Raw genomic sequence first — 13,718 nt, 5'->3', positions numbered from 1 at the left:
GGAAAAAGCAATTTTGAGATAACCACTGAATCAGAAAATTTGAGACCTAGACAGGATATTAGGAATCACCTAGATCAGGAGCTTGCAACTTTAGGGCACAGACTACTTGAAAAACATGAAGAAAGCTGTGAACTCTCTCCCCAGATAAAAGCACATATGAACACAAATGATTTGTAATATAATTTCAGGGAATTCACGTCCCCCAGGCTGATCCACAGCACAAGATAAGAACCACGTTTCTCATTTCACAGTTGAGAAGCGGCTGAGAAACTTGCTCACTCCAGGGGACAATGACAGCAGCAGAAAGCAAAACCAGGGCACGAAAATGGTAGGTCAGTGCTCTTTTTAATGGCCCAATAGCTGGTTGCATGGTTATCTGGACCGATAGCATGTAAATTACCCATGTATTTCCAAATTTTAGAAGTTGATTTGAAACTTTCTTCTCTGCCTTTTCACTACCCTTCGCCACCACTGCACAGCCAAATTCTGTCTGGAACAATCTGGAGAGGATGACTGGGAGGCTGAACAAGACCCTGAAGGAGCAGAAGGACTTTAAGAGAAAACAGAGACAAGAAAAGAGGGTCATACACGTAAAAGTAAAGGGGCAAGAAACACAGTGGGAGATGAGGTTTACAATGCACAAAGGGCCCTAACCACCTTCATAAGGAATATGTGTTTTATTCTATCTGAAATGGTAAAATCACTGGAAAGGTTTGCAAATGGGAGAGATTCATTCATTCACGCCCTTCTCTCCTGTCTTGAAGCACCTCTGGAGTGGGTGGCTAGGAGGATGGCTACACCATTACGCATAACAAGAAATGAAAGCGGGACTTCCCTGGTGGTCCAGTGGTTAAGAGTCTGCCTGCCAGTGCAGAAGACATGGGTTCTATCCCTGGTCCAGGAAGATTTACATGCCATAGGGCAACTAAGCCTGTGCCCTGCAACTAATGAAGCCCGTGCACCTAGAGCCTGTGCTCCACAACAAGAGAAGCCAGCACAATGAGAAGCCCATGCACTGCAACTAGAGAGTAGCCCCTGCTAGCCGAAACTAGAGAAAGACTGCACGCAGCAACGAAGACCCAGCACAGCCAAAATACATAGTTAATTAATTAATTAATTTTTAAAAAGAGGGAATAAAGTGGAAGAACAGAAGTGAAAGAAGTCAAGAAGGAAGGGAAAAAGGGGAGGAAAAAGAGAGAGTTTTGTTATGTACATATTGTGTTGGAGGCCCAAGTGTCTGAGGCTCAGAGGAACACCTAAGAAGGCATATCTAGCCAACAAAAGGACAAAGAAAGAGTATGGGCCTGGAAATAATAATTTAGAAGTCATTGTGCAGGGAAGAAGATTTTATTTTAAAGGTGCAGAAGTATAACTTGAAGATACATTTAAACAGTTATCAGTGCATCAGTGTCTAGGGGCATCTCCTGGAAACCTACCTTGATGTCTGATCGTACATGTACTCCTCAGCCCCGACCGAAGCACTCCGAAATTTCTGCAAAATATAAAAAGTCATCAAAATTAAAACAAATTGGTGAGTCATTATGCTCCGCCCCCCTCACCAAAGTGGCAAAGGTATCCAAACTGTCTTATCCTTGTTTTAGAAAGGAAAATTACACATTTTTTTGATATTGTGTTTTCAACTACAGTGAAAATAGTTACCACTTGTGTGCAGAACTGGCATAGCACCTGCACATGAGAATTACATTCACATAAAATGTATTTGTGCTTTTATTCACATGTTCACAGGTGCTCCTACGGTGTTTCCAGGTACTGGAAACTGTTTTCTCAAACCTTTAAACATCTCTTCTATTTTCTTATCTCCAGCACTATTCCAAAAGTCATGAATTCTGAGTTAATGGAGCACTGAATACAGGGAGGTCACACAGCATATCATAAGCCCGATTGAGAGTGTTAGGAGCATAGTTTCGGGAGCAAGACCGTCTAGAGTCGAGTTCTAGTTCTTTTAACTGCTGCCTGTGTAGACTGGGGCAAGCACCATATTTTCTTCAGCTGTAAAATGCACAGTTATAGTGATGAAAACCGCATTATTTTCATAACTGCATTATTAGAGGTGAACTACTACGAATAGTTCCTGGAATGTGGCGAGCTCTATCTATGTGTATTAAATTGTGTTCTATAGTGACCACTTGATCACATTTGGTGCCCTTCTCTAAGACCTTCATTATCTCAACATTGTTAAGAGTGAATTTGGAGAGGAAACCCTAAGTCATAATATTACACATGAGGAGGTTTGGGTTCACAGACATCCAGTTGTTGTATATTTAGTGCAAGTAGGATGCATTTTACTACATTTTAGAACCTTTTCAAGTAGATGCACAAAAGCGCCAACTCTTGATCCTAAAGTGAATACAACAGAACACTGATGAAAAAGCACTTGGTGGATCACATACATCTGGACCTTCCACTGTGGCCTTTTTTCTAGTCTCTCTAAGAAACAACTTCTTGCTTCTCATTTCTCTGCCATAAATGTCCATTCTTTGAAAAGTAGTTCAAAGATTTTAGTGGTACTACATGCACTATTTCAAGTATTTGAAATAAAAAATAATAAAATTGGTTGCACTAATCAAAAGCAAAGCTATGATCCATTTTAGTAACTGAATCAACATTTTCAAGGTTTTATTCTTTACGTTTGGGGGAGGAAATGAACTACCACTTAAAAATTAATCACATTGGACAGTGTTTGGATCCAGCGTAACTTTCAGTATCAGTCTACAGATGAATATGACATCAGTGGACATAACCATCATAAGTCTGTTGGCTATGACAAGTAATTCTTTGATTTCATTCCAGGATTCTCTGCAAACTACATTAATTTGACAATTAACATACTAGGGGCTAAATAATGAAATACATGGTGGAGATATCTTGTCTTCCCTATAAATATTGGGTTGGCCAAAAAGTTCATTCAGGTTTTTCCATAAGATATTATATTTATATACATGTATATAATATAATATATATTATATTTCCATATTTATATGTTTCCAGATATTATGAGGAAACCTGAATATATATTATATTTAATATAACAATTATTATATATTGATATAATTATAAATTATTGTTATTGATATATTACGTGAAATATTTAATATATTATATGAAATATATTTTCATATTTTATATTTTCAGATATTATGGAAAAATTTGGATAAACTTTTTGGCTAACCTAATGGTTCTCATTCCTGAGCACACTGGAGGACTAAATGGGAAAATCGACTTCTCAGCCCTCTTGCAGTTAGTTGAGACCATGTGACTAGTTCTAGCCAATGAAATGTGAACAGGGGAAACAGCACCACCTTCAGATCAAAGTATTTACAAGTCAGTGTGCCATCTCCATAGTCTCTCTTCCCCAGCTAGGGTGACTGAAGTCATATATAGAGACGGTAATGTCAGAAGATGGAGAGAACCTGGATTCCTGATCAGAAGACAGGTCTATAGACTTGTATCAAGATTATTAGCAAGAAATCAATTTTTACTGTATCATACCACTGAGATCTGGAGTTTCCTCATTCCTACAGCTAGTCAGACTTCTATTAACTTACTTATATAAAACTGTAGAGTAGAATAAGCAAATTCTTTCTTCTACTTTGATTTTTATAATGACAATACACATGATTTTTCTATGAAAACTCTTTCTTCCCTCTCTCAAGCTTTACATGTTTCCTAGAACCTGATGGGACTTCCCTTGTGGCTCAGCTGGTAGAGAACCCACCTGCAACGCGGGAGACCTGGGTTCAATCCCTAGGTTGAGAAGATCCCCTGGAGAAGGGAAAGGCTACCCACTCCCGTATTCTAGCCTGGAGAATTCCATGGACTATACAGTCCATGGGGTCACAAAGAGTCAGACATGACTGAGCGACTTTCACTTTCACTTTAGAAACCTGATAGGTGTTAATACTACCCTGATTTATATTTATCAACTCAACTCTTTGCTTATTAGCTGTGTGACGTTTGGCACATTCATAAGCTCTCTGGATCTGTTTTTTCATCTGTAAAGTGGCAAAATAATACCTTCCTTGCAGAATTGTGGTATAGTTAATATTAAATAAAATGTGTAAGCCACAGTGCCTGGCATACAGTAATACTCAATAAACAGCAACTATTGTTATGTCTCTTCACAGATCATATAGTCACCTTCTAGAGCACAGAAACCAAGGCACACCCTCTTCTTTCTACTCCCACATTTAGCAAAATGCCTAACACCCAGTATAAACAAATATTTACCAAATGATGCTATAAAGAGGATATAGAATAAAATATAAATCAAATTAGCTAAATAAATTCATTAAAGAACTTTTTAATGCTACTAGCTTGAATTGAACCAAATTGCTCCCTTCCTTGGTATCAGTACACACACACACAGACTCACCCACACACATACACATACATATACAGAGAGAAGAAGTCATCTGTAATAGCAAACAAAACTTGCTAATTCAACAAGTAGTAGGATTTTAATAGTTTGCCTAAAGGCAGTACTAGGTTTTAGACAAATTTTTCTTAGTGAAATTTACTTGGTGAAACCACACTGAAATCACCTAATCTTATAACCTGTTGACAATGTCATGGCTGAAGATCATGACAGATCATTTCAATTAATTTACTGAAATACCTTATGCAATGTAAACACTGATTTCCAAGAGTAGGAGAGCACTTAAACTAAATTCAATGGAAATAATTTCCACATTTAGTTTCTGGTAAGTTGCTTTCTCATTCCCTTCAAAATAAAACCCCGAATACAATAGCTTCCTTTCATAAGCCTCTTTATCTACAACACAAGCACAACTGATAACACATCCCCCAAATAGGGTGACGGTTCCGTTGACATTGGACCACATCCATGGACTCTTCTATGACTAATGGAATAATTCTGCCCTGTGTGAGAAAAACATTAGCAGCAACCATTTAGTGAAAAAGTATGCACCTCACATTCCTTTGTGGAGTGATTTGCTTTTCCCTACAGAAGCACCCCTGACTGCTTGAGGGCAAATCAAATATTCAACAAAACCAAAACCCTACAAGATCCCTTGCTCAGTTTGAAAAAAAAGAAAAGAAGGAGCAGGGGGACTTCCTTGGTAGTCCAGTGGTTAAGAATCCATCTGTCAATGCAGGGGACACAGGTTCAATCCCTGGTCTGGGAAGATCCCACAAACCTCGGAGCAACTAAGCCCATGCACCACAGCTGCTAAGCCTGCGTGCTGCAACTACTGAAGCCTGTGCACCTTCAGCCTGTGTTCTGCGACAAGAGAAGATACTGCTATGAGAAGCCCATGCACTACAACTAGAAGTGGCCCCTGCTCACTTCAGTAATAATAGGAAAAAAAAGGAGAGGGGAGCGGGGAGAAGAAGAAGAAGCTTGTTGATCATTTTAAGCCACACAGGAAGCTAAAGAAGCAAACTTGAAGATAACATTGTCACTACAAGGACATTGAATGCTTGATGTAAAGCTACCAGAACCCCAAAAATATGGAACCCTTATGAGCACAGCGAATTTATCCTGTCTCGCTCTGCTCTTTCCCCAAGTTCATAGACAACAGCAGGCATTCAGGAATGACGTGTCAGGAAAGGAAGGGCTGCTAGTGTGACTTGTCTACTGTGAGCCCCTACCAACGCTGAAGAGAGCTGGTCCCTTTTGTCCCTTTTGTCCCTTTTATTGTCATATGAAAGACAAGAAAGAGCTAATGACATAGATAAAGAACACTTACATTAACAGACACATCTGGGCAAGGCACTATGTTCAGCAATGGAACTCCTGAGAACCAGAAAGCCCCACGTTGTCTCTGAATATAGAGGTAATGGTCAAGGATGTTGGCCCTGGAGACCAACAGCTTGTGGCAAGTCCCATCTCTGCCACTTACTGTGGTATGTTCACAGCTGACCTTATGCGTCTCATTTGGAAAATAGAGATGAAAATAATAGTACCTACCTCATGGGAGTTTGGGGAGGATTAAATGAGTCCATATTCCATAGAATGATGCCCAGCACAGACTAAGTGCTCATTAAATGCTTATTATTTTAAGATATCATTATTTAAGGTTACCATTTCAGCCTCGTGTGGCTGAAGTTTGTCCTATCGGCAACTAAATGGGCAGCAGGCTGCAAGTATTTGGTATGCTGCCACCACATTCCTCTTTAAGAAAGAAAAAATGACAAGTTGTCTTTAATTGGCCCAGGTGGACTGCAAAATGAGATGTCAGTGACCACTGACTCAAATGCAGAGTCACTGCTCTGAAATGTGGAAGAAGCTGATACAAACTAAAGAAAGAAAAAAAGCATTACATATGTCAAGTCAAAAATTGGAGTTGTGATTCACAATTATATCAGCAATTGATGTTCTACAAAGATCTCAAGGCAATTAAATGGAAAGAATACTGCCTTTTTAACAAGTGGTTCTGGAACACTAGATGTCAACATAGAAAAAAATGGGACAACACTTCTCTAGTACCCAATATGAATATTATCTCATAATGGATCATAAACCTACATGCAACAGGTAAAAACTATTAAATGTTTAGGAAAAAAAAAAAACAGAAAATATTTGTGACATTAGGTTAGGCCAAGATTTCTTAAACAATACATCAAAAGCATAAACTCTGAGAAAAAAATATTGATCAATTGGACTTTACCAAGATTAAATGTTGTTGCTGTTTGAATAGTTAAATAAAGCAGCCATCAAATTGGAAAACATAACTGGTCAAGGGTTACACTATTTAAGAAACTCTTACAATTTAATAAAAGGAAGACCAATAGCCCAATCTAAAAACTGGGTGAATTATTTGAAACACACATTTCACAAAACGAGTTATAGGAGTGGTCAAATAAACACACAGAATAATACTCAACATCACTAGACATCAGAGAAATGCACGTTTAAACCATAATGAGACAACATCACATATACACTAAAGTAAAGCTAAAAAGAGGAGAAAGCAATGGCACCCCACTCCAGTACTCGCCTGGAAAATTCCACGGACGGAGGAGCCTGGTAGGCTGCAGACCATGGGGTCACTAAAAGTCGGAAACGACTGAGCAACTTCACTTTCCCTTTTCACTTTCATACTTTGGAGAAGGAAATGGCAACCCACTCCAGTGTTCTTGCCTCGAGAACCCCAGGGACGGGGGAGCCTGGTGGGCTGCCATCTATGGGGTCGCACAGAGTCAGACACGACTGAAGCGATTTAGTAGCAGCAAAGCTAAAAAGATCGGTGGTATCAAGCTTGGACAAGGATGTGGAAAGGGGGAATCCTCAGGCAATGTTGGTGAGAATGAAAATATTACAGCTACCTTGAAACACTGTACAACAGTGTGTTTCACATACATTTACCACATGACCCATATAAAGCTATACATACATTTACCAGATGACCCACCAAGTCCAGCCATAGTTATATACCCAAGAGAAATGAAAACATACATCCACATTAAACCTGAATGTCCATAGCAGCATTATTTATAATAGCCAAAAACTTGAAGCAGTAAGTATCCGCCAACTGGTGAATAAATTGTGATATATGCTTACCATGGAAAACTACTCAGCAGTTTATGAAACAAATTATTAATACAACCAATAACATAGACTAAACTCAAAAATATTATACTAAATGAAAGAAGACAACATACAAGATTGCATACTCTATCATTCCATTTATATGAAATTTTAGATAAAGCAAAACTATAGTGACTGAAGGCAGGTGAGTGTGTGCCATGAGCAAGGGGGGAGAGGAGGGCTTCAAGCTGAGACTTTTAGGATGAGGAAGCTGTCTGTTGATTCTGATGTTGGTTACACAATTGGATACAATTAACAACATTTTCAAACTGTGCCTTTAAAACATGTGAATTTAAAACAAACAAGCAAGCAAAGATCAACTGCTTCTGCAAATTCTTTGGGCACATGAGAAGAATGCACAGAATCTATCTGTACGATACAAAGTACACATACATATGCACACTTTATTACTGATAATACCAATTCTTCCTTGAGTATTCATCAGACAAGGTCTTTAAAGAGTTGTATTATTTACTTCTATAAACAATAAATGCTGGAGAGGGTGTGGAGAAAATGGAACCCTCTTTCACTGTTGGTGGGAATATAAATTGATACAACTACTATGGAGGAGCATATGGAGAAGCATATGGAGATTCCTTAAAAAATTAGGAATAAAACTACCATAAGACCCAACAAGCCCACTACTGGGCATATCCACTGAGAAAACCATAATTGAAAAAGACACATGTACCCCAGTGTTCATTGCAGCACTGTTTACAATAGCTAAGACATGGAAGCAACCTGTGGATGGCCATCAACAGATGAATGGATAAGGAAGCTGTGGGATATATGTACAATGGAATACTACACAGCCATGAAAAGAACACATTTGAGTTAGTTCTAATGTGGTAGATAAACCTAGAGCCTATTATACAGAGTGAAGTAAGTCAGAAAGAGAAAAAAATAATGTATATGAATACATATATATGGAATCTAGAAAGATGGTACCGATGAACCTATTTGCAGGGCAGGAATGGGGATGCAGACATAGAGAACAGACTTGTGGACACAGAGGGGGAAGGAGAAGGTGGGCCGAATGGAGAGTAGCATGGAAACATATACACTACCATATGTAAAATAACCAATGGGAATCTGCTGTATGACTCAGGGAGCTCAAACCTGGTGCTCTTTGATGACCTAGTGGGGTGGGAGGGAGGTTCAAGAGGGAAGGGACATATGTATACCTATGGCAGATTCATGCTGCTGTATGGCAGGAACCAACACAATATTGTAAAGCAATTATCCTTCAATTAAAAATAAATAAGTTTTTAAAGAAGAGTTGCTTTGTTTTTAAAAAAGATGGACAGGCAACACCTTTGGCTGCCATTTGGAAGGTTACAAACTAGAAGAAGTCAAGGTGAAAACTTTAAAAAGTAGGAAACTTCCACACAAACAGCTCTGTTCTTCACAAATATTTGATTTTAAGACTAAAACTAAAACCAATAGAGGAATCTGTCATCTCAGAGTCAGGAAAATGGGAATATTCCTCCACACAACCAAGCCAGTGTTTTAATAAAATCTGTTTATCAAGAAAGAAGCAAACATGTTTAAAAAAAAAACACACAACAACCTGAACTCACAGTTGAATTCACTCATCCCACATAAAAAGCAAATAAAGGGCTTCTCTGGGAGGCTCAGTGGTAAAGAATCCACCTGTCAATGCTGGAGGCAGGAGTTCTAGCCCCGGTCCAGGAAGATCCCACGTGCCGTGGAGCAGCTAAGTCTGTGGGCCACAACTTTTGAGCCTGTGCTGTAGAGCCCATTCGCTGCATCTATGGAAGCCCGGGTCCCCTAAAGCCCGTGCTCTGCAACAAGAGAAGCCACCGCAATGAGAAGCCGATGCACTTCATCTAGAGAGTAGCCCCACTCACCGCAACTCGAGAAAGCCAGCATGCAGCAATGAAGACCCAGTGCAGTCAAAAAGAAATAAATAAAATTATTTAAAAAAAAAAAAAAAAGCAAATGGAGTAAAAAAGTTAGGCGTGGGTTCTGGGTTTTGGCTTGGGCTCCTGATATAAGAGCCAGGGACTCACCTCCGAGGTTCCGTCTTTGAAGCTCTCGCTGTAAGTGCTGTCCGGGGTGCTCCGCTGGTCGTCCTTGAGGTAGGTGCTATGGCCGGCCATGGACGGCACGCCATACTGAGTCTGTTCAAAGATAACCACGCGTTGCTCCTCCCCTTCTCCCCGGGGATAGTGCACAGGCGGCGTCATGAAAACCGGTGTGAAATCTTCAGCCTTCACCACTGTGATTCCCGACACGGGGATGAGGGCTGCGCTCTCGGGGACGTTTGCGCTGTACTGTTCTCGCTTGGAATTCTCCAGGTGGTCTTGATTTAGGGACAGGTTCACCGGCACAGTCTTCAGGACCTGCACTCGGTTTTCTCCTCCGCTCAAACTACTCTGGGCTTCACTGGTGCCAAGACAGTTTCTGTGTATCGAAACCCGCCCCCCAGCAACAGGATAGAATTAGAAAAATCATCATTTCGCAACTCCTAATAACTGATGCAAGCAAGAATCAGTGGATGCTAATGCATTAGGGGAAAAAAAATTGATGGTGAACTTTACAATGGAATGCAATGGATCTTTCCATCACTAGAAGTAGGACAACCACCCCCACGTGCCTCCTGGTAGCATGCAATCAGCCCCACCTAGAAAATGCTCAACAAAAAACAAATGTTGACTCTAAATCAAACCAAGCTTTATATCTAACTTCCAGTTCTTAGGATATAGGGGAGCTGGAAGAATAACACTGAAAAGAAACAATCATACAAACCAGAATATCACACATCTTACTGACCTGGTTTCCTCAATAAGTCAGAGGCATGAAAAAAGAAAGAAAGGTGGGAGACTTGTTCTAGGTTAAGAGATTTAAAAGGCATGACGACCAAATAGGACGAGCAGATCTTGTTTGGATCCCAATCTAAAAAGCCAAAGAGGTATTTATGAGGCAATGGGATTTTTGAGACAATCAAATATGAACTGAAAGTGAGCTGATGTTAAGGAAGTAGTGTTCACTCACTTTGATGTGATAATGATTTTGAGATTATGTAATAAAAAGTCCTTGTTTACTTAGAGATCCATATCAAATGGTTATGGATCTCTAAATATGTCAGGTTACAGGTGAAATGACATAAAGTAAGCCAGGAATTTATTTTAAATACTATTCCAATAAAAATTAAAAAAAAAAAAAAAAGAAAGAAATGGTGAAGAATAGATAGGTGAAAGAAAAAGTTATCAAGTACTGAATCTGGAGGGTGGAATGGGTCTTTGGGGATTCATTATACCACCATCTTTATTTATGAATACGTTTGAAAGCTTTCAAAAGAAAAAAATTTAAATAGCCTTTTTTAAAAACACAGGGATTTGGCAGAAACCAATACAATACTGGTTTTGTGGTACTGGTAAATACTGGTAAAACAATTATCTTTCAATTAAAAATAATTTTTTTAAAAAAAAAGTTCACAGTAATTAAAAAAATAGGGGCAGAACAATAGGTTGAAGGAGAAGATTGGGAAGAACAGTTTTCACTGTTCTACAGGCTAAACTCTGCAGATAAAAATAAGATCATGAGAACTTGTCATTAAAATATTTTCACTAAATTGAGAAAACCCATGAGCTCATTGATATCCTTAGCATTGAATTACTATCAGGACTTAAGGAAGTGGTGTAACTAGGCTTATGTAAGTCAAGAGCTCTCAGATCTCACACCTCCTGACTGATACAAAGAGAAAGGAAAGGATTTAGAAAATTAATTCTTACCAGGATAGGCTGAACTATTTCCATCTATACTGCAGAATTTTGAGTGAGAGCAGAAGCAAAGAGGAACTTCTTACTAAATGAGCACTGTTGATAGCAAAATGATTTTACTAGCAAAGTCCTAGTAGTCAGTAAGATTTGAGGCCCTCTCTTACTTATTTATAGATTATCCTGAATGACAAAAAGAAAATGCACGTTTTGTATGCGGCCCTGTCCCTGTTGTCTGCTTTTTTTAAACCAGCAGGTGCTTTCTGGGGTTTATAGGCATCTTTCATCAGGAGAAATATTTGAACAAAATTGGTTCTTCCAAGAATTGAGCTCTCCTGGCTCCTCTCTGTAAAGGAAGTCAACTGGCCTCTGAACTTGCCTAACTCTCAAACAGGCCTTGGTATTTTTAGCTTTGATTTTTCAGATAAAACTTCAAAGTGAAGCTTGGGGAGAAAATGGCTCCTCATGAGCAAAGCCAACAGAAAAATACCTGAACCTCTCTGAGTCAGTCACAGACCTAGAGAAACCACTCTAGAAAGGAATCCTTTAAAGAATAAAATCACGAGTCTATAAACATTCTGGCTTTCAGTAATAACCTGCTTTTGTGGCCAAATCAATACAATGATCTGTGTCTAAGGCACAGTGAAAATTAGATATTACGTTTAATCTGAATCCAGTGAGTGGATGATGCCAAAACCCAGACCACCCATTTATATCAGTATTTCCTAAATCTTGTTGTTTAGAACATTGCATGGCATGTTAATACACGTTCCTCAAAGAAAGGAGTCCATGATAAAATCAATATTTTAAAAAAAGACACTATTGCCAAAACAAGACCACCCTGGTGGGTCACAGCCATGAACACAGTAAAGGCCCCCAGGGGTTCCTCCAAATGTTTAATTGTAACCCAGAATCTCCCAAACTTGTTTTATGCAGTACCCTTTGGATAATATCCTGCAAGTTGAGTGTAGAAGGGCTGGTCTATGTTCAATAGCTACCAAAGCAATTATATACTTTTTTCACACTTTTGGGCTTTGCACAAACATGGTCTTACTGGTTTGGCCAAAATATTCTAAATTAATCAACTCCTACAGTCAGAGTCCATTTAAGTCCAAATTTCTTAAGTCTGTATTTCATGCAAAACACTTGAATTCTAAACAAGAAACACAAGTCAAAATATTTTAGGCATTCTTATAAACAAATAAATAAGCAAGGGAACAGAGTCATGCAAATATGGTTGAATCTTCATTACCATGAGACAAGGAAATAATAGACTCAGCACTGTCCTATAATGTGTAACAGTGCCTCTACAGAATAGCACCGACTTTAAAAGCTGATGCCAGAGAACTTTGAATGTCATCCCCAAAAATGGGTGATCTGAACAAAGTTAAGAGCTATTATGAGATACTGCCTCACTTGCAATAGAATTTAAAATTGAACCAAACATTATAACATGAGGAAAAAATGCAATGCTAGGAATGGTGCATGAAAATATACTCTTAAAAAAAAAATTGGAGTCATGTCCTTGAGATTACTTTTCAAAGTGGTGGCTTCTGTATACAAACATTTGTAATGATATCATGCCAGCCCATGGCACCTTAATTCATGAGTACAGTGCAGACCAAATGATATCCTTCCAAATTACATTTAACCAGAAGTCTACAAAGTCATAATTAGTCTATACAAGGTAATTTGTCTATACCTCACTGCCAGTTTTTTTAAGGCACTCTGTAGATATCATAAAAACGGCCTTTAAAATACAATGAGCAGTCTTTAAGTTTGCTCTAAAAGATACTTTACCAAAACAAGGCCTCTTGTATCTATTATGATGCACACAGAGCACACATTTTAGATTCATTTCTCTCCCCATCTCCACCCACTGCACGCATCCCTAACCTTTCTGTGACTACCGGTGTAGGACTTAAACTTCTTTAACTTATTAAATACTGACTGGATGGAGGAAAAGTTATTGGATCTGAAGAGTATCAGCCTCTTTCTCCCTGTCATCACTGCTACTAACTATGCTCGGGTCTCCAAAGCAGCATAAAGTCCCAGAAGATCCCCTTGGGACAGCAAATCATATGCAGACAGCCTTGACCTTCTGCTGGGGGTGTGCCCTGGAGGTGACACACAGCACAATGCCCCTGGCTGGCGGGGTGGTCCCCACTGCTAGTCATATGACAAGATCACAAGGTCACAAGCAGTTCCTATCAAGGGCAGGAAAGATTCTGACATCTGTTTAGTAGGAGACTTCATTTCTCTTGGCTTCATGTTTCCAAGCGGAAAACCCTTCAACAAAAAAGCACTGTGGGTTCTCCACTTCTCTGCAGGGGAAGAGACATATTTGATTGCTTGTGTTTGGGAGCTACTTTGGGAGAAGTAGCTGAGCAAGGTGGTTCAGACCT

The 13,718-nt window shown here is 39.2% G+C and overlaps 1 protein-coding gene across 3 annotated transcripts in view; it reads right to left on the bottom strand.

Annotated features, from left to right (window-relative positions):
- The window catches only part of GRHL2 (grainyhead like transcription factor 2), a 166,883-nt gene that overhangs the window by 96,179 nt on the left and 56,986 nt on the right, over positions 1-13,718 (bottom strand). For all 3 annotated transcript variants that reach the window (XM_081503476.1, XM_081503475.1, XM_081503474.1), the window contains exons 4-5: positions 9,604-9,997; positions 1,437-1,492 (exon numbers count right to left, since the gene is read on the bottom strand). In XM_081503476.1, the coding sequence (XP_081359602.1) occupies positions 1,437-1,492; positions 9,604-9,997 (450 nt within the window). The remainder of the gene's footprint in view (positions 1-1,436; positions 1,493-9,603; positions 9,998-13,718) is intronic.

The sequence above is a fragment of the Giraffa tippelskirchi genome, chromosome 6 (genome assembly GCF_054371585.1).
Source record: "Giraffa tippelskirchi isolate mGirTip1 chromosome 6, T2T-mGirTip1v1.2.pri, whole genome shotgun sequence".
Lineage (NCBI taxonomy): Eukaryota > Metazoa > Chordata > Mammalia > Artiodactyla > Giraffidae > Giraffa > Giraffa tippelskirchi.
This window is presented reverse-complemented; position numbering and strand designations above follow the sequence as displayed.